Source organism: Camellia sinensis, chromosome 3 (assembly GCF_055761805.1).
Source record: "Camellia sinensis isolate YWXY chromosome 3, ASM5576180v1, whole genome shotgun sequence".
NCBI classification, from domain to species: Eukaryota; Viridiplantae; Streptophyta; class Magnoliopsida; order Ericales; family Theaceae; genus Camellia; species Camellia sinensis.
This window is the reverse complement of record NC_138963.1, coordinates 68,528,112-68,554,142: the sequence shown is the minus strand read 5'-3', so window position 1 is coordinate 68,554,142 and position 26,031 is coordinate 68,528,112. Positions and strand designations below refer to the sequence as shown.

General features: G+C 35.8%; 1 protein-coding gene across 9 annotated transcripts; it reads right to left on the bottom strand.

The window, feature by feature from the left end:
* Window positions 1-1,407: 1,407 nt before the first annotated feature.
* On the bottom strand, window positions 1,408-24,326 carry LOC114262899 (6-phosphofructo-2-kinase/fructose-2,6-bisphosphatase). Of its 9 annotated transcripts, none has more exons than XR_014364060.1 (24): window positions 23,772-24,275; window positions 23,586-23,649; window positions 22,923-23,218; window positions 21,781-21,999; window positions 18,252-18,461; window positions 18,024-18,119; window positions 17,762-17,860; window positions 17,638-17,667; window positions 15,443-15,496; window positions 13,872-13,925; window positions 13,719-13,796; window positions 13,404-13,495; window positions 13,268-13,325; window positions 13,090-13,164; window positions 11,845-11,931; window positions 7,649-7,746; window positions 6,224-6,282; window positions 5,067-5,142; window positions 3,233-3,295; window positions 3,020-3,111; window positions 2,113-2,181; window positions 1,967-2,030; window positions 1,808-1,873; window positions 1,408-1,648 (listed from the first exon to the last, which is right to left on the bottom strand). XR_014364060.1 is itself a non-coding variant. In XM_028203340.2 (23 exons), the coding sequence occupies exons 1-23, from the start codon at window positions 23,961-23,963 to the stop codon at window positions 1,571-1,573; spliced, it is 2,271 nt and encodes a 756-aa protein (XP_028059141.2). In that variant the 5' UTR covers window positions 23,964-24,326; the 3' UTR covers window positions 1,408-1,570. The 9 variants fall into 9 exon arrangements, 7 of the variants coding, with proteins under 7 accessions (XP_028059141.2, XP_028059133.2, XP_028059171.2 ...); XR_014364061.1 differs by having other exon boundaries at window positions 11,884-11,931; XM_028203340.2 differs by lacking the exon at window positions 6,224-6,282 and having other exon boundaries at window positions 11,884-11,931; window positions 23,772-24,326.
* Between the last annotated feature and the right edge of the window lie 1,705 nt (window positions 24,327-26,031).

Here is a 26,031-nt window from a genome sequence, read left to right as displayed (position 1 = left end):
TTTATTTTTTTGAGTTCGATCTCTAACTCATTAAAATTTTAATAAATAAGTCCAAAATACTAAAACTCGGCTCGTAAGCTCGGCTCATTAGCTGACTCGTTTAACATTTATTATTTATATATTAAATAATGTAAAAATATATATATAAAAAATAAGATAAATATGTTATTTATATATTCAAAAAACCTAAATGTAAATAATAGCTAAATATAAATAATACATTTATATAATAGTGATGATAGATTATTATTTTAATAAGATATTGACTTTTTTTTAGTATGTAACATATAATTGTATAATTAAAATTTCAATTATAACTTTAATCTCATACGCAAGTATGAATTTATAATTTTTTTGACTTGTTAAGACTCGTGAACAGGCATAAACTCGATTCTTTAAGTTTTTATTAAGTTTCAACTCATTAAAATCTTAATAAACAAATCCAAACATATTAAAACTTTGCTTAACTCATTTACAACCCTGTACATACACTAGGTAATCCAAGCGTCTTTAGTTTGGAAGCAAACACAAAACCATCTCCATTTAGCAGAGAAAATGAAGTCGCAATTTATTTATTTTTAATTAAATTTTGGCAACCCATAGTCACGGATTGAAACAGCCTACATCTTGGCATATAATATAAGCTACAAAAATATCCTTAGAACTGTCACAAACTAATAAGCCAAAATGACTGAAGCATTGGAAAACTAATAGAGAATGCACCAGGGCCAAGTCCTTGTAAAAGGGCTCTAGAATAGAGTAGGCTCTGCTAGTAAGAGCCTCTTTGGTAACCAATTAATTTTTAATTTTTAATTTATATTTATAAAAATTTAAAAAATTATCATAAATATTTATTTGATAATATTTTTTAATTTATAAATAATTGTCTCAATTTATAAATTTGAGAAAAAAATATAAACTCAAAAAATGAGTTTATATTGGTTTTAAAACAAAAATTAAAAAATTTAATTAACAATTTTTTTCAGTTAATATTTTTTTTTCAATTAATTCTTTTCCAACTAATTTTTTTAATTAATTTTTGTTTTCAATTATAATGTGTATGATCCTATTGTCATAAATAATAAAAAATAAATATAAATATTTTAGGTCTGAACAAACTTTTTTTTTAACGCGTTTATAGTTTATGTTTTTTTAAAAATAAACAAAAATCAGTTTATAAAATTTTTGTAAACATAAACCAAAAACATAAAACGTTACAGAACGCTACCTAAATGTTTGAAAACTTTAAAAAAAAAAAGGGCAAAAAACAAATTAAGAAATATGGGGACACATTAAAACATAGCTTATCACTTGATAATTTCATAATGAGAGGTAAATATCTATAATTACTTTGGGGTGGGGGAAGAAGAAGAAGAATGAGAAATTCTATGTAGAGGAAGATGAAGGTTATTTGAAGGTAGATAGACGATGGATTGATATTATTGTACTTATTAGGAGTTACACGTTTCGGATGTTGTTACATCTTGCTAATGAAGGAAAATTAAATGAATGGAGAAAAATTGCCTAGCCAGTTTGAGTTGGCAAACTTACAATCAATTGTAAAGCAAGTTCAATCCATGAGTTTGTATCTTTTCTCTTGGACACCAGTTACTCCCATTTGTATCTCTATAATTGTGTGAAGCGGCATCTGAAAATTGAAACCCCTAATCTAGTCAGAACTAAAATCTGAAGAATAGGTTATATTCGCCAATCAACAGTTCATAATCTTCCGAAGTAATTTGCTCAACACTGAAATAAATCTTGGATATTCACAAAAATTCTTCAGTTCTAGATTTTAATCAATTACCTCAATATGAGGAATTTCATGCAAAGGCCTGTCAGCAAAATAAGCATATAATGCTCTCAACACAGCCTACAAAATTTTAAAAATGAAGGGAAAAATTAGTTTGCTTAACCTTGACATCACATATAACTAAAAGAACAGCAATTTCACACTATCGAAGACCTGGTGAGATATCACAACAACAGGAGCACGCTGTCGTTCAAGCTCAATGATCACGGGCTCCAGCCTACAATTAGGCAGAGAATTTTGTTAGGAACAAGTTGATTTCATAAAAGAAATTATAAATTGTTTAGACTTTCGAGACAAACCTTTGGATGACATCCAGATAAGATTCTCCACGAGGATATCGATACCTCAACTTGTCCTTGTTACGTGACCTGGATTAAATTTCATAAAATTATTCATACGAACAGAAAGGCCATGAAAAATATTGAATATCAAATATTTTCAAGCAAACAAGGTTTCCTTTCCAGTAGCATGCTTTTGCCAAATCTAATGGCACCAATAAATTTTTTTTTACCAGGTCCATTTTTTTCCCCGTGGCAGGAGAATGAACTCAATAGATTTATATTCTTCGTGCAAAGTGTCCACCGAATGATTAATTTATTAAAAAAACAATGCTGAATATCACCTGATTAACAATTTTAAGTTTGTGCATAGTCAATGTTACATTGGTATGCATGACAGACAAGTGCCAAGCGTTCAGATGCCCAGTGTTCAACAGGTTCACCTCCAAAAATCAAAGAACTAGGAGATGGACATATTCAAATATTTGGGGGTTTTTTTTTAAACATTCAAATATTTGTTGCTGCTTCAATACTATCTACTGATATCTTTCACAGCAAAACGAAGGCAAGAGGAAGACAATGAGAAACTGAAATTTTCAATATTATTCTATGTTTTCACCCAAGCCAATTTTCTATCTTGATTACACCCTAATTATCCTACTTAATAGGACAAGCAAACACAAATAAGCTCCCTACTATCTTCCAATCTTTTGGGATGACCTAAAAAAGCCAGCTTATTGGCTTTTTTGGGCTACATCACCTCTACTTTTCTACACATCTTTTCGTAATAAGCAAAAAAGCCAGCTTATAAGCCATACCCAGAAGTATTTATATTCTGCCTTTTACATTTACCTAATCATATGCATATGCAAATAGTAAGAGAATCACACTATTCAGTTCAGACAAAGCAATGAGAATCACAACGTACTCATATTCCTCAGGCATGTTCTTTTTTATTTCTTCGTATGTCATTCCATCACATACTCCAGAATTTATCTCATCAAGCGCACGCCATTGTATCTGCAAAATCAGAAGAATTGAAGAAACCCTAAGACTTGATACAACTAATTCCTAGGTTCATCAAGTCATTCAAAAGTTATGCTGAAGTGAAATAAAAAATTAAAATTTTCTGGATTCCAACCTTTGGGAATCCAACAATTGAACTGGCAGTCAGAATTGTTCTTTGCAATGTGCTGGTCCATATCTAGGCCACAGGAAAAATCACACAATGTCTATCAGAATTTCTGGAATTTTACTCATAACATCTATGCAGAAATTCAAAGCATTTAAAGTGATTATTCATTTGTATACTCTTAACATGGTAACTAAGAAAAAGTTGATTTCTGAGAACAAAACTAAGCAATTGCTTCAAAAAATCTGATGTGGAGTTTTTTTAAAGGATTCAAGTACTACTGCTAGCTGTAAGCCACATAAGTATTACATGTTTTATTCATATGCATTTTATGCACCTCAAAGTAATGTCATGAGAAAAAAATAACATGAGAAGATTTAATACAAGATGATACATGCATGAATCGCAGAATGCATCTACTTCATGGTTTTGCAGCTGCAACTGAATAATGCCTTTCTCCTTCTATATTGGTGAAATCATAGAACTGCTTCTTTTTTCTTTTTTCTTTTTTCTTTTTTCTTTTTTATCCCATTTAGTTCAGAAATAAAATCTGGATTCATCCCTAGTGTATACAAAGGATAGACAAATAATCTTTGGTTTAGAATGGGAGGAAAATTGGCATGCCATATACAAAGGTTTCTTTTCCGCCATAATGTGATTAAACTGAACCGAAATGCCATCACAGCATCTAACGTTTGTGAAGCAGTACATAAGCAGTTCGAAGTAAAGCTAATTTAAAGAAAAGAGAAAGCTTAGAAACTAATTTATATTCAAGACAGGACTCCATAGACATCTTGAAATCAAGGTTTACATTGCATTGAGTTTATACAATGTTTGTACATTCTTGTTATGTTATCTTTAATTTTAGCATTAAGGGTACTTTTGTAATTCCAAAAATCTGTTAATGACAATCTGCAGGGTCCAGGAGTCATATTTCAGGTCAAGTTATGTTACTGAATCCTTATTTCAAGTCAAAAGTTTTTAAATTTCTAATTGTGGAGTCATACTCCTAGTTGGAGTATGAGTTTTTCCTAAAGTCTATATAAAACTATTTAATCCTTCTAAATCAGTTGAGGCTAAGTTTTAGAGAATTTCCCAGTAATTATTATTTATTTTTATTTTTTTTTATAAATGAATTTCCAAGCAATTATGATCTTTAAGGATTGCGTGATGCAATTCAACCAGAGCAGTGATGCATTATACCTTGGAGTGAATGGAAGATTCTTCTTCTTCTTCTTCCGTCTCTTTAATTTTATGAATATTAAACCTATAAAGCCTAAAGCCAGATTAAGTTCGCTGATTTTCCTACCTTAAAAAGGTTAATTGGCGAACTCTAAGACTTTGTTCTTGAATACTAATCAATCCCAGCTCACACAGGAAACACAAAACAGGCCCCGGTTTATTTGATTTGATTGTTTTCAAGATCCTTTTTTTTATTTTCTTGGATTTTTTATTACAGGAGCGGCAGACCCAAGTCACATCAAAGCTTCAAGAGACTAAATTGTCATGATTTGTCAGATACTACACAAATGAGGATGTGATTGAGTCCAACTAATGATCAGCAATCCCATCTTCTTTATATCAGCCTCATGGCTGAGGATAAAAGGTTATAGAAAACTATGACAATACCCCTAAAGTTTCTAATCAAGATCACAAAATAAAGAGGACACAGGAAGCAGGTTTTCTTGTCTGGAAAAAGAGTAGAAGCTACGTGGACATTTTGAATTTTAATTAAAGATGCATAAGGATCAATTTCACACAAGTATTGCCACCAACTAGAAAAATACATATACTTAAAAATTTGCACATCATAAACTAAATCATGTCTGTTGGCAAAGCTTACAGAAGCAGCTCGTTCATTTTTCAGTCGCTTTTCCACAAAGTTGGCAAGTTTCTTTGCATAAACCTCTCCAGTATCACTGTTCAAAGAAGTTATTGGATCAAACCAACTTTTGTAGAAGAAGCAAAGATGATGTTGAAGTTAGAAGTCAAACATTAGTTGAACAAAATGATAAAGAACATGGGCTTGTTTGGTTTGTTTTTGGGAGAGTTGTTTTTGAAAAAAATTTGGGAGAGTTGTTTTAGAAATTTTTTTGGTTTGTTTGGTTGTATATTTTGAAAGTAGTTTTGAAATTTGGGATGATTTGATATTTTGTTGTAATTGAGTAGATGTGTGTGAGAGAAAAAGTGATTGAGAAGGAGAGAGGAGAGAGAAAAAGTGATCGATTGATGTGTAAGAGAGAGAAAGTGATTTTGAAATTTTTTTGAGAAAAATCTCAAACCAAACAATTTTTTGGAAATTTTTTTCCAAAACTCATCACTAAAACTCAAACCAAACATACCCCATATCTTTCGCATAACAGAAAACAAGCCTATGTCTAAAATATGAGCAGATGATGTTATGCTGAGCAAATATTAGTAGAAGATACATATTGTGGATATAGACAACTAAAAGAACATTCTAACATCTTGGAAAGGATAAATATACTAGATATGGATAACAAAATGAACATTATTACAACTTACAAAGGATGTGATAGAAAATAGAGTAAATTCAATGAAGGAGCCAACAAAAGAAGACATCAGCACATGTCAAGACAATGAAATATTTGTTTGTACATGATATTCACTTGAAACAATAGGTGAGCAAAGCATAGAATCTAGCTTCTGGTTCAAAATTAGCCTCATTTTAAGTAGAATATATGTGCATGTCATATTAAGAGCAACTCTAAAAATTTTCTAATAAATTATGAGGATTGATATTTGGATAAGCCTGTTGGTTAAACATGAACTACTAACTTAAGTGCTAAGAATCACAGACATGGGACACAAGGATTTTGAAATAAACTAAGATACGGAGACGGTGTGAATACAGCAAAAAATAATATATTTTTATTTTCTATGTATACAATTAGGGCACAAAGACATGAGAAGCTTTCATATATTTTACTTTGATCCCAAATCAGCTTTCAAAATTTATTTTAACAAAAAAAGGCTCACAAAGGTTTCTTGAGACATGTCCAAACACACGTGTATCCATGAAGTGTCCCCAAAGTGTCCTGCAAAAAAATAATATTCAAAAAATTGACACACAACGTGGCCATGTCCGACTCATGAACGCGCACATCCCCAACATGTCGATCTCCAATACATGTCAGACACGGACATAACACCCATTATGAAATGTTTGTGCTTCCTAGCTTAAGAGCCTACAATAATTGTCCTATTACCATTCAACTTAACTGGCCTTCATGCTCAATCCTCGTATATCACCAAAGGTTTCCACTTTCCTAGACCTGTGTCCCTAATTATCATATCAGGCATTCATTCATGCAACCCCTTACAGTCTAAAGTTAGATGATTATTTCACTTCCATTTTTAATTTTTCTTTTTCTTACTTGGAAAATCAAATAACAAAAGCATCAGAAAACTTCACAAAGCAGGATAAAATTTTCTACCATTTCCAATAGTTGATCTCATGTAAGGTGCACTTCTGTAAAACATCATGATATCTCCAAATGTATAATCACAAGGAGATGTGTAAGCTGAAATGCTGTAATCCATTTCCTATCTCCAGTTGCCAAACTCAATCTTGGTAAGCAACTATACCTTAAAAAAACAGAAAAGCTTTTATGTTCTTTCTCTCTCTCCTTTTCCTTTCAACTTTGGTTAGTTGGTAAAATAAATATTTGGCTTGCCTCTCCTTGTAGATTTGTTTGCTGAACAGCAGTACAAAACCATCATGCCCAGTCGTTTGTAGGTATACATTTTACCCTGCCAAAAGCTCACTATCTCATAACTACCATAGGATTCCTCGAGTTATGTGGCCCAATGGCAAGAGTTGAGGGTTCAGTGAGGCCCTTCATTCCATGCCGATCCTGTGCCTTGGCCAGTATGTGTGTGTGTGTGTGTGTGTGTGTGTGTGTGTGTGTCAGTGTGTGTGTGTGTGTGAGAGAGAGAGAGAGAGAGAGATTTCTAGATCTTTCTACAATCATTTGGTCCAAGGGCCTCACATCATGCTCCCCCATATGGGAGTAGTCTCTTTGAATTGCACACAGACCACCACCTGGCTACGCCATATGGCTATAAATAGAGGCCCCTGACCCTTCTTTACAAGCCAGCAGTTTTACAAAGGGAAAATGCTGATGTTCTTTGGATTTCCATTTTACTTTTTCTCTCAACGTCCATTCTCTCTCTGAACTAGAGACTACCTCCGCTATCACGCAATGCAGCTCATTTCTCTAGACTGACATGCTATCTGATGTGTTCTACCACCATCCTTAGAACCCTGTCACTCAAAATTTTAGATCCAAGAACCAGTAAACAATTTTTGGAAGCATGTGTAACATTTCAAGGGAGAAAATGTGTGGATTTTTAAATAGCACTTAAACAAATTTTGAAAGACAAGGAAATAATATAACAGACCTTAAACGAGAGTCACCCCCAATCCTTCCTCTAACATTATAGCGACTTTCTCCATGCCTAGTGAGTAAAATTGGACGGGGTGTCAGATGCGTATTCACCTGCAAGACATTTATGAAACTTGGTGTTCTCTATTAAATAATTAGATGATAGTCAAATCATTTATTAACGGAAGTTATCTTTGTCCCTTGAAGTGCCATCTTGATGTATCGACAAAAGTCAGCTAAATAAGAAACCTTAAACTTTGTTAAGTCATCTCTAGAGAACTATGTAAGAAGAACATATATTATTAGAATTTGTAGCTGTATCATTCATAGAATGCCCTTGTATTTATGAAAATCAAAAGAGTACTTCAACCATATCATTAACATGCATTTTCCATACAATATTCCTATAGAGACCAAGGTATATTAAACATTGTAGATGTTAAAATCCACCCACTACACCACTACCACCTCACCTACTCCACTAAACCTAACCCACTACACCACTACCACCTCCACTTCACCTACTCTTTACCTACTACACACTCACCCTCTTCTATATATAGGAATCATGAATCATTGTAATTTAGATCAATACAACAATCAATAATACAATCATTTCTCTTTATACATTAAATTTCTACATGGTATCAGAGCAAGGTTAAGAAGCTAGTAATTCTGCTTCACCGGCGGGCGGCAGCCTCGCCTTGGCCGCCCGCCGGACCTCCACACATTCCTTCACTCCGCTGCCACAAATTCCACATCTCTCTCTCAATTTCTTTTACACTCTCCTGGCATCAAACCAAGGAGACCCACGGCTCTCTCTCCCTCTCTCTAGATTTAGTATATACAGAGAGCTATGGAGTCTAAGCCAAGCTTACTGAGGAACATTCTGGTTCGACTCTGTCTTTGGTGTTCTCATCATCGCCGTCCGATTCGCCTACGTCGTCACCATCAGAGGCGAATCCTGCGATCTCGGAAGCTTCTGCTTCTTTTCCTCGCCGGAAAATCTCAACCTCGTGATCGGCGTCCAAAATCGCAGGTCATCGGCGATCATTTCAAACGACGCCGCCCTGATTGCATCGTCAGCGACATGTTCCATCCCTGGACTGCCGACCTTGGTGCTCGCCTCGGCATTCCCAGGTTCTTGTTCTATGTTACAGAGACATTTGCTTTGCCGGGTCTCCCCGATGATAACATCATATTTTCCAAGAGAAAAATCCCATACTGGTTTAAGGAGAAAGGAACTAGTTATGGACAAATAATTGACGAGGTCATGTTACTTTCCAACCCATGTGCACTTTTGTTTTTATTCTACTTTTTGACATACCAACTCATGTGCACCTTTTTTTTTTTTTTTTCTCTCTTTTATTCTACTTTTTGACCCATCATTCCACCACCTTCCTCTTTTTTTCTAAATCATATTTTTATCACCGCCCACTCCATGATACCTATTTTTTATTATTATTATTATTATTCTTATTAAAAAAAAAAAAAAAAAAAAAAAAAAAAAAAAAACACCAAACACCATTGCAAACCATTTACAAATTTGCACAACCAATCATATTTTATTTATCTCAGGGAACAACCCCGATCACACTTTTACACACACACACACACAAAAAAAAAAAAAAAAAAAAAAAAAAAAAAAACCAAACAAACAAAACAACCACATCCACCGGCGGGATTTTTTTTTTTTTTCTTCTCTACTCTACCGCTGGTCTCTTTTTCTTGCCTCCGTCCTGGGCGGCTCTTGACGGTGCTCCCTCTGTACTTCCTAGACCACCAAGCAAGTTGCCTACTCCCTGCTCCTCCACTGCAGCATATGGCGGCCCTCCAAATCGGAACATCACGGTGGCCTTCCGCTTCAGCTCCTTGTTTTCTGCCCTTAGCACGCTTATCTCTGCTCGCGCATCCTTATACATGCGTTGGAGCAGAGCCAGCTGGGAGTTTAATTGTTGCACCTCATTTGTCCTACTCTGCAGCCGGTGCGACAAGTTTGTGACCGCCGTCATGGACTCCACACATGCCTTCAAAGTATACTGATTAGCCTCCACATCCGTTTGCACTGCCATTTTTTGCTCCACCGACTGCATCGGAAAGTTCAACGGAGCAAACCCAGTGGTGTTTGGTTGAGGTTCACGGGACACCGCACCAGTTCTCTCTCCTGTGGCCTCGTTGAGATCGGGAAAGAGAGTGAGCAGCCCACGGGAAGACGAGGCCATTTTCTGGGCAACAGAGTGTTACAGAATATCTCTCACAACAGAGTGTTACAGACTATCTTTCTCAGCAAAACGAAGAATTTTTCAGAGGTTTCTCTCAGTTTTTCTGTCTCAGTTTCTGCCTCCTCCGCTTCGGTTTATAAAGACCATGACACAGAGGCAGCCACGCGCATCGCGCGCCACTCGACGCTCGCCGACAACCTGGCACGCCTTTTCATGGCACGCCTTTTGATGACTCGGGCACGCCTTTTGATGGCACGCCTTTTGAGGGTGCGGGCACACCTTTTGAGGGTGCAGCTTTCTACAACGGTCCGACATGACCCTATAAACTGTCCCGACATTAATTCCGGTTAGCTCCTTTATGGGTCCGACAAGACTCTGTAAACTGTCCCGACATAGATTCCGGTTAGTTTCTACAAGGGTCCGACAAGACTCTGTAAACTGTCCCGACATAGATTCCGGTTAGTTTCTACAAGGGTCCGACAAGACTCTGTAAACTGTCCCGACATTGATTCCGGTTAGCTCCTTTATGGGTCCGACAAGACTCTGTAAACTGTCCCGACATTGATTCCGGTTAGTTTCTACAAGGGTCCGACAAGACTCTGTAAACTGTCCCGACATTGATTCCGGTTAGTTTCTACAAGGGTCCAGCAAGACTCCGTAAACTGTCACAACAACTGTCACAACAGTGTCTGTTACAACGGTCCGACATGACCCCGTAAACTGTCTTCTACATCGGTCCGACATGACCCCATAAACTGTCTTCTACAACGGTCCGACATGACCCCATAAACTGTCTTCTACAACGGTCCGACATGACCCCATAAACTGTCTTCTACATCGGTCTGACACCGCCATCCAGTGTCCTCTACACCGTTATGACACCACCATACAGTGTCCTCTACATGGTTATGACACCCCCATACAGTGTCCTCTACAATGTTATGACACCACCATCCAGTGTCTTCACCAATGGTCTGACACGACCATACAGTGTCTCCTATCCTTTTTTATTTTTATGTATTTTCTTGTTTTGTTACTCTCTCCAAACTCAAGTTGGTTAGTTCCTATCCCCCTTGAGTTTGCGGGGGGCTGTTAAAATCCACCCACTACACCACTACCACCTCACCTACTCCACTAAACCTAACCCACTACACCACTACCACCTCACCTACTCCACTAAACCTAACCCACTACACCACTACCACCTCCACTTCAACTACTCTTTACCTACTACACACTCACCCTCTTCTATATATAGGAATCATGAATCATTGTAATTTAGATCAATACAACAATCAATAATACAATCATTTCTCTTTATACATTAAATTTCTACAGTAGACACGGTGTGAGCTAGTGGTAAAGTGTCCTTTTTGGCATTTGTGGGCTTCTTGGGTTGAGGGGTTTATCGAGTATGAGCCTTCAAGAGCCATATCCTCACAACAATCCGCTTGCAGATACTCCATGTAGACACACTTACCAAGATCAACTTATGTTTTAAGGATTTCTTATACTAGTCAACAATCCTAACATGCATGGTTTCCATGAGAATGGTAGTAGGATTAGAATTTTTATATTACCACAATACCTTAAAGGCCAATGAGCTTGGCAATGTAGAATGCATAAATAAGAATCATTTTCTCTCATTATAGCAATCATTAGTCAATACTATGTTTGCTTCATCACAGTTGCCTAATGAAAGAACTGAAGTAAAAGAAGGAATCCTGCTTTCACCTGATATATTATTAAGCTGGCTGGGATTTTTTCAAGGTTTATGAAACATAAGATCATAAACAAAGGTTAGGTGCGTACCCAATCTTTGCCCTCCCAAACATACATTAATGTGTACTAATTGGGCGTTGTTTTTTATGAATCATAAGACCGTATCAATTAGCTAATATATACTGCCTGCATTATTGACGAGAATAGCAATGCCAAAAAATAAATGGGAGGAAAGAAGCTGCACTAAACCCAAAAGCCTTGTGTCAACCAGAGTAGATAATATCCAATGAAACACAAGACAGCATACCAAGAAAAAGACAATCCTTCCAGGAAGATAGCCACTGATATTGTTTACCTGGAAAAGAAAACTTTCTGAAAGATCAGACCTCTATCTATAAACCTATGGATGGTAATGATATCTAAATTAGGAGTATAAAAAGATGCAGAAACATCTAGAGAAAAAAAAATTCAGTTAAAACAAATATACAACAGCATGAAGTATTTCATAGAATTTAAAGAAATTCAAGAAGCTCTGGTTGTGCCAATTCAGAAAGAATTATTAAGCATGCAGACAAAAATTACTTCCGAAATACATCATGCTCAACAATTAATAAGTAAAAAATAAAAACAGCAACTAGAAATACTTTTGTAGTCTCCGGGCAGTTGCCTCATCAAGTACCATATAGCTAATTTGACCAAAAATTGCATGTAAGAAGGAACAATCTACTCTACCCAAACACAACCATACAACAGTGAAAAATGTGCAAACATCCACAGTAATTTTCCGATGATGCCATATTACCCAACTTGTAAACCATTAACACTAAATGGAAACTAATAACAATATGATGTAGGCTACCAGGATTGGCAAACTGAACCACATGTTCCCATCTATTATCTGTTGAACAATTCAATTTGAGTTTCATATGACCAGGAGAAGATATAGAGATTGTCCTTCAAGTATCAAAATTCATTGCTGATAATTAATGGCAGTATCGCAAGATTTGCACTTTCAGCTTTTTTTAAGGAACCTTTAAGGGAGATTGAAAAACCACCGGTCACCACTCAGTTTGCTGAATGAACCTCTACACTAAGTTTCACCCTCAATCAAACACTGACTCAAACTTCAAGAAGTCACTCATCCACCCACCCAACCTAACTTGCCTAGTATTCCTCTATTATGGTGTTTCCAAAAGTGGTCCTCAAATCACATATAATTTTCTGAAAAAATGTAAGAAAGAATAATATATTCAAGCATACATTCAACATTTATAAATTAAATCTCCGCAATTTCAAAACGTTCTATATTTCTTAAAATTGACATATCCATCCATCATGACCAGCTCAAGTTTGTGGACACATGTCCAATTAATGGTATTTTTTCAACTATCCTGATATTGTACAGAAACAGAAGACAGCATTTTATATCCTTTAGGAAATATAAATCAACCACTCAGATGTATGCAGAGAAGACAAAAAAGTTCAAGAACAATAAAAAATGAGCCAACCATACTTGTATTTGTCCACCTTGGCCGCTGACCATATCAATCATTTTGATGTAGGATCCTTCCTCTACTGGCTCATAAACCTGTAACATGCGTTAAAAATTTTTATCTTAAAGAGTGATATACACCAGACTTCAATGCTAAATTTTAGGAAGAATAATCCGAAGAATTAGTTCAGAAAGCTACTTTTTCATAATTGTCTAGTCGCTTTTTGAAATCTTGATATCCAGCCTCAAAATCTGGCCTGTAGGGAAGCACAATTTACCGAGTATAGAAATGTAGACTCAAATAAGAACTCGATCATTTTAATAAGAAGCCATACTCTTCAGCATAGTCTGGGCTTTGCTGAATTTTAAGACGTATATTTCTCTCAATAATGCGCTCATCATTGCATATTGTCTCCAAAAAAATAATCTACAACATGCCCAAACACACTTGTTTAGGTTGTTCACATATTTACTATGAAATATAGTTGAGTCATGATGTTAAGTACATAAATGAAATATTTCACAAAGAATAACTCAAGAAATGACGGATCTTCTTGGTCTACTATGCAGAACATATGATGCTCCTCACATACATATCATCCTCAGGAAATTCTGTCATGCTGCTAATGCCATTAGCATATAGTATATACCTTGCATTTTCCTTCAGCCATTTTCATGAGCATATTCCTTCGTTCCTTCATACTGTTTGTGGCATCAAATATTCCCACCTACATTTGAATAAGAACAATCAATAAAAAAGGATATAACTGCGGTGCCACAGTCTATAATGCTGAAGAACTTACCTGGCCACCTTCTTGCATCCAAGCTATCATATCATCCATTGCCAGGGCTGCTACCTACTAGCACGCGATGTATTAAAACTATGTGCAAAGAAAAAGGTTAATACATTGTATATATCAAAACGTAATATAATCATCCAAGAAAAACAGATTACTCTTCTGCTTTTGTCGTGGATCAAATAAACATATTGAATGCTTTGAATGATTAAAATATTGAATGGTAAATTATACTGGTCTCCCTTGAGATTTGGGTAAAATACAATGCGCTCCACAAGGTTAACATAATTACAGTAATCCACCCTACATGTTAACGAGTTTACGGAATAAGCAAATTTACCAATTTAGCCTTAGATATTTTGTATTTTAAACAGATAACAAGTTAATATTAATGTAAAAATAAAAATAAAAAACCCTCACTTCAACATATCATCTCCCCTCTCTCTCTAAATCCCCTAAGCCTCAACCACCAATCCCCACCAAGACAGACCTCACCTCTCCTCTCTACCTCACAACATCATCTAGAATAGTAGCCTTCACCACCACCATATAGCCTTCCTTGTCCCTCCCCCCCTCTCTCTCTCTCTCTCTCTCTCTCTCTCTCTCTCATCAACAATACACAAAATGGCCCAAACACTCACCAAAACCCAACCACCATCACCCTGAATCAACCATCTAATCTCAGTTGCACCCATCCTTTTGCATACTGGAAGGCCCGAGCTATCTGGGCAGCACCGCTGGCTAGGGCATCCGATTACACCATCAATAGTGGACTGGCAGCATCTTGTTCAATTGTGGCATCCATGTCAGAGGTTGTGGATTGCTTAAGGGATGTAAGCAAACTTGTTGCCAATTTGGATCAACCTAATGCAGTGTGTGAATTTATTTGTTGGTTAGTTCTTGAGATGAAATTTGGGGAATTGGATTCAAACTTTGGTGGTAATCAACTATTGGTTTGACTGAGAAAGTCAAGATCAATGGGAATGTTGAGCTCAGAACTTGTAAACAAAAATGGGTTTGTCGTTGGAGAATTGGAGTCATCCAAATTGTAAATAAATTTAGACAAAAAGAAACCCAGAAGAAACTGTTAATGTGAAATGCATTCTTGTTCAAATGAAGATGCAAATTCAAAAGCAAACGATGCATCATTTATGGAATAATATATATATATATATAACCTTGTTTAGTTATTAAGGGCGAAATAGGAAGTTCACTACAATTTTTACTCATATCAGATCAAATCCATTATATGAGTAATAATAAAGTAACCATATGATTGTAATTGTAATGTATTCACAAAATATAGGGGAGGCCAGTCTAATTATATTAAATTTGCGGAATTTGTTGTAATTTCTTCATTACTTAGGGGAAGTCAATGTGATTTACCCAATATTAAAAGTAAATTTAAATTGGAGGGATGACAAGAAAATGAAACTCACTTGGACATATTACATATTGGCACAATAAAAAGATGGTTCCAACAAATAAAAATTAAAAAGGAAACCTAGATGTAGACCCAGCAGAAGAATAACCCTATTTAGACAACCCAAAACAAGTATCTTTAGTGGACATTTCACCTCGTTGCGTGCCTCCATGCCTTCTGGATTGTCACCTCGGAAAAAATCAGCAGACTGCATGTAGAGATGTGTGATCCATCAAGACTCGTTAGGAAAAGAAAATGATACAAAATCAACCCAAGTAAGTTGTGTAGTCGTGTAGCCTAGTTCAATAACTTCCAGTTAGGGCTGCAAAGGAGCTGAGCCAAGCCAAGCCAAGTTGAGCTGAGCTTTTGAGTGTTCAAGCTTGTTTACTAAGAATTAGTCGAGCTCAGCTCAAGGCAACTCGATTACATAAACAAGCGATCTTGAGCTCGAAAAAAAATTAAACTTAATTTAATTTACTTATTAAGACAAAAAATAGAAAATTATACGCAAAATATACAAGAATACTTGTATTAATAATAAATTTCATCAATCAAATATGTAAATTTACCATAGTTGTCAAATCGGGATTCGTATCGTGAATCGAAATGGTCTCGTACCGAATCGCAAATCGAATCGAATCGAATCGTGAATCGTAAAGATTCGGTCACTTTTTCTAAATCACTTAAAAACATATATCTACACATTTAGATATTAAATGTATCTTATGAATATAAAATATTTAGACTTAAATCAACAAAAATATTATTTTGAATGATAATCACGTAATTTAATAAGTAAGAAGTTAACAAAGGTTTCTATGTAAAATCATCATCTTACCTTTTTTTTTTTTTTTTTTTTTTTAAAGATTTTTTTATCAACCATTCTTAATAAAGGTAATAACCAAATAGAAACTATTAATTTCTAAAGTAACAATAGTTAACAACGATATTGATATTTGGACAATAAGCATATATACTTTTCTAAGTAAGAGTGAGCAAGTAATAAGAAAGAATTATTTAGAATATTTTATTTTAAAGCCTAAAATATTTTAACAGGTACAACTGACCTCACACATGTAGTATTCAATTTAATAAAATAGTAATAGATAATTCATAATGTAAGTCTAATCTTAAACATCTTTAGAAGATATATTACAATTTTTTGAATGGGACAAAAATGAGAAGAAAGGTTAAAAATATATTAGGTCTGACTGGATCTGATTGGATTCTATAAAAAACTCCATGATCACTAAAATAATAACAAATCATATATATATGTTGGTTATTTTGGTATTAAATACTATTAGAAGTTGTATTATGTCATTTTCACTAAAAAGATGAAAAAAATGAGTCGAAAATATGTCGAACACAATAATTTCAAAAATTGCTTGAATCGTAAAAAGTGAATCGAATCGTGAATCGATTGTGAATCGTGCGATTCACTAGAGATTCACTTCCAAAATAGATTCACTCATAGATTCGTATCGATTTTGCAAAAATTGCGTATCGAATCGCGAATCGTAAGATTCTGATAACAGAGAAATTTACACAAAAGCACAAAAGCACAAAAGCCAAATACAGATAGAAAATTAAAATAAATTAATGAAAAATCGTTTAATATATTATTAAAAATAAATATTAATTTATTTTCTTTATGTTAACGAGCCTTATTGAGCCGAGCTTGGGGCTACTCAAGCTCGGCTCAGCTCGAATAATAAACGAGCCTAAAAATAGAGCTCAAGCTTGTTTATTTAGTAAATGAACCAAGCTCAAATGAGTTTTAAACAAGCCGAGCTCGAGCTGTTTATGAACAATTCGGTTCATTTGCAGCCCTACTTCCATAGTCCAAACCCGACCTCAAGAAAGAAAACGGAGAAGTTCCAATAGTATGCCCACAAGGTTCCAGAGGATCTCCAACACCCAACCCCAACTTTGAATTGAAAAAAAGCAATGCATGAAGCATCCATGTTAGCAATATTCATCACTTATCAAGCGGCAGTATCATATAAAAAGAAAATCACCACATCCTTCTATAGTTTATGACATGATTTTGGCCATGGGGGAGAAATTCAATTGCTATGGTAGGATATGAGTTTATCTATTTGTAGCGTATTACCTGCATGTCATTATGTATGGAAGATATATACACTTACACCTAGTCCATACAAGGCTTTGCCTCAGCTTTAATTGGGACCCCCGCAAGTGAATGGTGGGTTTGGTCCACCAGATTAGTGGGTCCAATGGACCAGATATCGAGTTATCAAAAAAAAAAAAGGCCTAAAGATTCTTATAAGTCCAAAGAATCTACAAAATCTACAAGAATATCAAGGGTAGCCAACTTTATCATACCTGGTTAGCTCCATGCTTGAGGCGTCGATACTGTTACAACCAAAAAATAAGTTATATCCATCTTGTTTGCGTGATAAGAACTACAGAAAGTGTGAAGAGAAATCAGAGAAAGAGCATAAATCACCTTCCCAACGTTGAAGTGTTTGGTGTCATGACCCAACCAGCGAAGATATCTTGTAAGTTTAGCAGCAGTAAAAGTCTTCCCTCGAGCTGGCAAGCCAACCTAGCATACAAGGAACTTGTTAGAACCCTTCACTCTCAACCACAAAAATACAAAATTTTAAAACCCAACTGACAGAATTATAAAATCCAGTCTTCGGACACACTATGCATTCAAGTAATTTGAGAAAAGGGAAAAAGGACCATTGAACTAAACAGGAAAATACCAGGACAATAGCCAGATGTCTATCCTCCTTTGGTCCAAGCATTTGATCAGCTACTGCTGCAGCTGCAACAGCTCCAGCAGCTGCTGGCATCGCATTCTGACAATTGACGTGGAGAAAAATAAAAACATAAGAATCAGGTCTGAAACCACTAATGATGAGAAAGGGGGACAAAATCTTACTAGCACAATCCTTATCAAATCAAAGGGAAAGGAATATGTTCATACAAACCTTCGTTTCTGTATCTAATTTAAGATCAAAAGTGAAAGGCATTGCACTAGCCGATTTAACTAGCCTAGGAGATCCAACACCCCTATCCACAAAGAGTCCCCTGTGACTATCTTGCTTTTGCAAAGATGAAAATGTTCCTACCGACTTTGATTCAACCATGCCAGAACCTGGATAGAACTTAAATGGATCTGGTACCATGACCTCCATCTCCTGCATAATGTTAGCATATTTATATTTAGATCTAAAAGTTTAAAATAATCCCATAAATAGGAGATATGCACAGAAAATATTCCACAATTACAACAGAGACAAAGGTGCAAATTAGCAAACGAAGTGCTGACAGAATATCAAACCACACATGCAATCCAGACATCAAATGACACACCTTACTTCCATGTGTGCATAGCAAATTGAACAGCTATTACATTAATTAATGCTCCACGTGAGTCGTGACTAGGTCCACAGAGTTTATATTGATATATAGGCATATAGAATAAGCTACTTGTATGTTGTATCTAAATTGAAATATTAACTGCAGCTGAAGTGCATAAGCAGGTCCCTTTATACTATAAAGTGCATTGCAATTGCATTGGGGCCACTGGACCCGGTGGCTTGTCTGGCCCGCCTAGCGCCCAGCCTGATCTTTTTAGGGCTTGATATATATTTTGGCCAATAAGGCTAGGCTAGTGTCACGACCTGCCAACGTGACCAAACCAAATTGTCCAACAGGAGGAAATCTCAAGAAAAGGAGACTATTGAAATGGCTTGGAAGCTCCTGGAAGACTTGAGAAAGTGTGAAGACCATAAAGGATGCTAGAGGGTTCTGGAACTCTCTAGAATGGTTACAAGAAGAGAGGCTACAAGAGAATTGCCAAGAAGACTCTAGAATAATATAGAGCATTGTACATAATACTTGAAGGTTGTATGTATGTTCTAGAATAGGCTCTTTGAGAGGATGAGGGAAGGATCTAGAATCCCCTCCATCCATGTAGATCTAGAATAGTCTATTAGAGGTAGTAGGAGGAAGTGTCTAGAACACTCTCCACCTTAGTAGTTCTAGAATAATCTTTGTAAGGCTATATAAAGGGGAGGCCCTCATTTCGCCAAACCAACCAAAACATCCAAGAGTTGTAAGCTTTCTCTCAAGTGCAATACAAAGCTAGCATTCTCCAAGTGTTCTCTCCAAGTCTCTCTTGTGTGTGTGCAATCCCCTAGCTCCCTTCCACAAAAGGCTTACTTAGGTGCAAGCAAGGCGTGCTATAAGCATCTAAGGCCGCACGGTTGGCTTGGAAAGACTGAGGGTTGGTTCAGAAAATCCAAGGCCGTGACAGTTGGTATCAGAGCAGGTTACGAAAGCGTCGTGACTTGAGGACGGAAGGGCACAATGTCGGGAGTAAGTCACACCGAAGAGAACCGCGGAAGGGAGATTGTTGCTGATTTGGGCAAATGGGCCAAGGAGGCTAAGGATTCTAAGGTTCCAAGAAGCGGAGAAGTTGGAGGCAAGCCAACATTGGGCAAAGATTGGAGGAAGGATATGAAGCCCAGGCATGACTGCTTTCTTTGCAATGAGCTACATTGGGCGAGGGATTGTCCTAAGAGGAGGAGTCTCATTACAATGCTGGAGGAGCAAGAAAGGGAAAAGCAGGCATGCATGGGATCTCTACAGCAACTTGGTGCCACCGAGTCAAAGCCTACTACATTAACCCAAGGGGGTGAGGGTTCAATGTACAAGGATGACAAGGCCGATGGGGAGGCAACCCAAGTCATGGTCGACACCGGAGCGTCGCACAACTTCATCAATGCGGAAGAGGCCAAGAGAGTTGGTCTGAACCTTGACGGGGGTCAAGGATTGATGAAGGAGGAAAACACCAAGGTAAAGCCTACAGATGGCATGGCTCAAGGGGTTGAGCTGCACCTTGGCGAGTGGCGCGAAAAAGTCAATGACTGTGGCGTGGTGCTGGAGATGGAGTTATTGCGAGAGTTCAACGTGGCACAGTTACCTCGCAACAACACTAGGTGCATTATGGACGGAGGTCCTTACATGATGCCAACGGTGGACAAAGGAAATCAAAGACGGCGCAAGTCAAGGAGAGAACCTGCGACTTCAAAGAAGGAGACGCGACGAGGGCGTCGCGAGCATAGGTGGGAGAGAATGTCACGACCTGCCAACGTGACCAAACCAAATTGTCCAACAGGAGGAAATCTCAAGAAAAGGAGACTATTGAAATGGCTTGGAAGCTCCTGGAAGACTTGAGAAAGTGTGAAGACCATAAAGGATGCTAGAGGGTTCTGGAACTCTCTAGAATGGTTACAAGAAGAGAGGCTACAAGAGAATTGCCTAGAAGACTCTAGAATAATATAGAGCATTGTACATAATACTTGAAGGTTGTATGTATGTTCTAGAATAGGCTCTTTGAGAGGATGAGGGAAGGATCTAGAATCCCCTCCATCCATGTAGATCTAGAATAGTCTATTAGAGGTAGTAGGAGGAAGTGTCTAGAACACTCTCCACCTTAGTAGTTCTAGAATAATCTTTGTAAGGCTATATAAAGGGGAGGCCCTCATTTGGCCAAACCAACCAAGACATCCAAGAGTTGTAGGCTTTCTCTCAAGTGCAATACAAAGCTGGCATTCTCCAAGTGTTCTCTCCAAGTCTCTCTTGTGTGTGTGCAATCCCCTTGCTCCCTTCCACAAAAAGCTTACTTAGGTGCAAGCAAGGCATGCTATAAGCATCTAAGGCCGCACGGTTGGCTTGGAAAGACTGAAGGTTGGTTCAGAAAATCCAAGGCCGTGACACTAGGCTAGGCTAGGATCTTTTCTTTTTTTTTCGGACTGGACTGAGGATGAGGAGTTGTAGCCCAACTCACCCACCTATAAAATATTAAATTTAATTTTACATTATTTTTCTACACAATAAACTATAATATATATATATATATATATATATGCTTCTTTTTGACATGTGTATAAAAGTCCAAATTCATTTACAATTTGATTTTGTTAATGGCCCAAAATCAAATAATTATTTACTTTTTTAAATATTTTTATCAGCTGGAGGCCAAAGGCCAGAAAAACAAAAAGAAGCCAACTACATGAGCCTGCCAAATTCATTTCAAAGCCCATATAAAGACCAAAAACCAGAATAGCCCGTATATATTGGATGAAGCTAGTGTATTTGGGATTTACAAGTTTTTTTAGGACTGGACTTGGGATAGCTAGATTAGGCCCAATATCATGTTGGACCGGATCATGCTTATGATGCCATATATGTTCTTATTATCTAGAGCAAGCCCTGTATGCCCCAGTTAATGTCCACCCCTTGCACACACTACAATTTAAAATGTAGATCCAAAAAAATTGATCTGATCAAACTGCACTGGGGCATAGAGGACTTTGGGAAGATTATATGTAACATTATATTTATAAGATCTAATAATTTACCATCCCATGTTGATATAGCTTACAAATTCTTCAAGGCTAAGAGTAAAATCTAGGTAACAAAATATGTTACATGGTCACCAAGGTAAACCTTTTTAGTTGCAGTTCGATCAATGGAAATACCACCATCCTTGTAGAATTGCAAAACATTACCAGAGCCCTCAGAATTGGAAAGCACCCCGGCATGGATCATTGACCTTGGACTTTCTGTCATGTTAGCAGCATAAACCATACCTGAGTTTGAGAATGTTGCCGGAGCCGGGACAACATAATGTTCAAGATCAAGCTCCAGACTCGCTGAAGGGCCATTCTGTGCAAAAAAATGGGAAGTGAGTTACACTAAAAAAAATTAGATTACGTCCATCAAACAAATGTTTAGAAACTAGCAATAGTTAGCTTCACCCACAGTCTCTACTATTAATTACTAGTAGAAATACACAACTTAGAGCATGAGCAATTGGTTTTATTCCCAGTGTTTAGCGACCTCAGCACACAGATATTTACTTTTTATGTTGAATCTCCAAGGTGCCTTATATCATATGGATAGCGCATGCATATTGAGTGGCCTTCACCAAAGCATTGTATCCCTCCTTCGTTCAATGTTTATCAGTTACACTCCATGTGAATTAACAAGACAAGGCGCATTGGAATTTCTCATGGAATCCTCTTAGGAGGACCTTGTCCAATCAAAATTTGAAATAAATTGTGTCTTACATTTGTGTTCATTATGAATATATTTTATTCCCAAGAATTTCAAGATGTGTGTCCTTGTTGTTTGAAAAGATATAATTCTGTGTGTATATTTTGTAGTCTTACACTCTTCCGTTGACCACAAGAGAAAATCTTCATTATACATTAAAGAATAACGACCAAAATCTTTTCAAAGCACAAAATTTGTTTGTTTATCTTTAAGGGATTAATTTTCAACTTGTAGAAGACATCCAAAAAAGGTCATTCTTCATTAAATTTGTATAGAAGCTTTGGACAACATAACATTCTTATTAAGAAGGTAGGTTGGCATCCTACTTTCATTGTTCCATCCCAAGCTACAAGCTAATATTAACACATATACAGATATACACAAACACTCTCACGACATAACTAGAACATACTAGTGTAGTATCAATAACTAACAAACAGATATTGTCATACCAAAATGAATATTGTCCTATAGCATGGATCATATAGCTTTATATAGTATTTTAAAGATAAAAAGTACCACTAATAGATTACCTCAGCACCCGGCTCTGGCACCGAATTTATACTAACATCAGGAATTCCCCGAACAGATGAAGGCTGAAAGTTCTCTTGATATGCTCTCCAACTAGCTGCAAGATCAAATGGTGAAACCCTATCGGCTTTAATGAACACCAGATACTCACGAACCTCATTGCCATTCAGCCTAAACAAAGCTGACCTAGCGTCCCCTTGCAAGGTCCCCCTAGTGAGGAGCCGGTTTGGACCCTCCTCAACTATGCACGGCACATGATTGTACTTTGGCCTCAAAAGGAATTTGAAATCCAATGTTTCTAAATTCAAACAAATAAAGTCAATTTATATAACACAATCACAATCAACTAAGTAAATTACACCATTGGTCTCTCTAGTTCTAGAGATGTTTCAATATGGTCCTCATAGTTTCAATTTGAATCCTAAACTTTTACTTTTAATACAAAATTTTGAACTAAAAATGAAATTCAAAATAAACTATAGGACAACTTGTGTAATTTATTCATTACATCAGTGGTCCCGTAGTTTCTTTTAAATTTTACCTCGGTCCTTCTAATTTTGCACGTGATCTTCTTTTTCCAATTAAAATATTAACAGGGCTTAAACTGTGGGGACTAAGGGGTGTAATTTGCCCTAATCAATTCAAAGAATGTAGAGTTAAATTACCATGATTAGGGGGGACGACGAAGCTCAATTCCCACATCGAGGTTGATTCACGGTCCATTGAAAGCTAATGATATCATTAATGAATTAGAACATTATTCAGAAGAGTCATTAAAAAAATGTGGATTGGGAATTGAAAGGAATGGAGTAGTAGTAGTAGTAGTAGTAGTAGAGAGAGAGTGAAATTACAGCCTTGGAAGAGTCCCAAGAGCCAACGAGAGGGACAGAGCCGTAGACGTGAGGGATGAGATCGCCATTGAGCTTGTAATTCATCATTTTGAGAGAGACGTAGAGTTGGCCACCAGCTTGGTCCAGGTTTTCATCTCTCTCCGCGCTACCATGAACGCTACTGTCCGGATTCCTCGACGCACCATTCCCCATTCTCTCTCTCTCTCTCTCTCTCTCTCTTTCTCTCTCACCAATGTTTCACAAATCTTGAAAATATTAAATTTCTTTCAATGGTTCATGAGATTGGTTGTTGCATAGAGTATAGTGTAGAGATGTGTAATGTAGTTGTAGATAGGTCAGCGTAGAAGAGATTGAGAGATGGAGAATGAAGGAGCTGAAAAGAGTGAAGGATGACCAGTTATTTTTTTGGTTTTTTTTGTTTCTGATAAAAGATTAGAATCGGGGCAAATTGAAATATGACGACTATCTGTTTGTGATGGCGTTGTTGTTGCTGTCGATGTTGTTGTTGCTGCAGTGGGCGGAGGGCATTTTATACGTGCTGTTTGGTGGAGCCCCTTTCCTGAAATAAAATATTGAAGGTTATCAACAAAATCTATAACTGCGACTAGGTCAAATATGACAATTATTTATTGGGTTTATTATAAAGGTGGTCATTGGGCCAGGTTGAGTTTGAGGCGGATTGGCATTAGTTGGGCCTTATTGAAGAGGGGAGTTTGGTTAAAATAACGTATTAAAAAATATAAATAAATTAAAATAATTAATAAAATAAAATATGATTTAATTTGTAATTATTTTTTTTTTTCACACTCATTAGATTAATTATAAAAAAAAAAATCAACTAATTTCCTAAGTACAGCTATTTTAGCCAGGCTATAATCAAAAAGCTAAATAATCAACTAAAATAACTAACTTTCCGATCACAACCCTACTAAGGAACTTTGAATCCTAAATAAATTATAATTCTCAAGTCCGTCCATCGAGCCATATACATAAGTTATAAAAAAAATATTTAAAAATAAAATAAAATAAAATTTAAGTATCATAATACCTTTTTTTTTTTATATAAGTAAACAAAGGCCTATAAAGCAATTAATCATAAAATATTTAATACCATATTAAATAAATTATTATAATTTTTTCAAACCAAACACACCCATAATTCTAAAAGTTCAAAGTTCTTAAAACCAAACTATTAGTAATGTATCAAACTATAAAAAATTAAAAAAAAAAAATCATAATTTAAACTTCAAATTTCTTCAAATATTTTTTTTGTGAATGTCTTCATCAAAATAGCGACCACTTGAACATCTTATAAATCATGTGGTCAACAATAAAAGGATATATATTTTTTCAATGTATTATAGTAATTAATTAATTAGAATAAACTAAATATATAACGGTTGGGCCAAAAATATAATTCACAAACTTAGTCCATTAATCAATCGAGCTGAAAATATCAACTGAGCCCAGCCCTATAGGCTAAAATAATATTCTCAAGTCCTAAAAAAATAAAACTGGGTTGGGCAGGCTAGCGAGCCAATGCCCACCCCTAGTTTATTACACTTTATACCTTTAAACTATCACCAAATTGTCTACCTAGTTCTTGAATTATCCATTGAATCTACTAAGTCCCTAAAATATATAAATCAAAATCTATTTAGTCTAAACTGTCAATTAAATATATTAAATCCCTAAAATAGCTAATTCAAACATATTTAGTCCTTAGATGGATTACAAAAATACAATATATACCCATAAGTATTATAAATTAGTAAAAGACCATATCCAGTTAAATTTTAATGTCAAACAAATATTAAATTTTTATTCTATCTTTGAAAAGTGAACATCAATCTTTATAGTGAATTTTCTTTGTAAGAATAACGGTAATTATTTATAATATTTTCTTACTTATCTTCTATAATGGCTACGTACTTACCTTTATCTAGGATTATATGTTAGATTTTGTTTATAATTTTTAATTGATTATTTTTAAGTTTTTCGCTAGGTTTTTTTTATTACTTAATTAATGTATTATTTTATTCTATTATTATTTGTAACGAATTGTTATAATTTAAATTATATAATTTTATTGGTAAGATTGAGAAATCAAATTCTAATATTAATTTAAACACAACAAAATAAAATATTTTTGGGTAAATTACAAACACACCCCCTGAGATTTACTTAAATTACAAATTACCTTTGTGGTTCTAGAAATTACATTACGTCCCCCTAAGGTTTCTAATTTCATAACAAATAG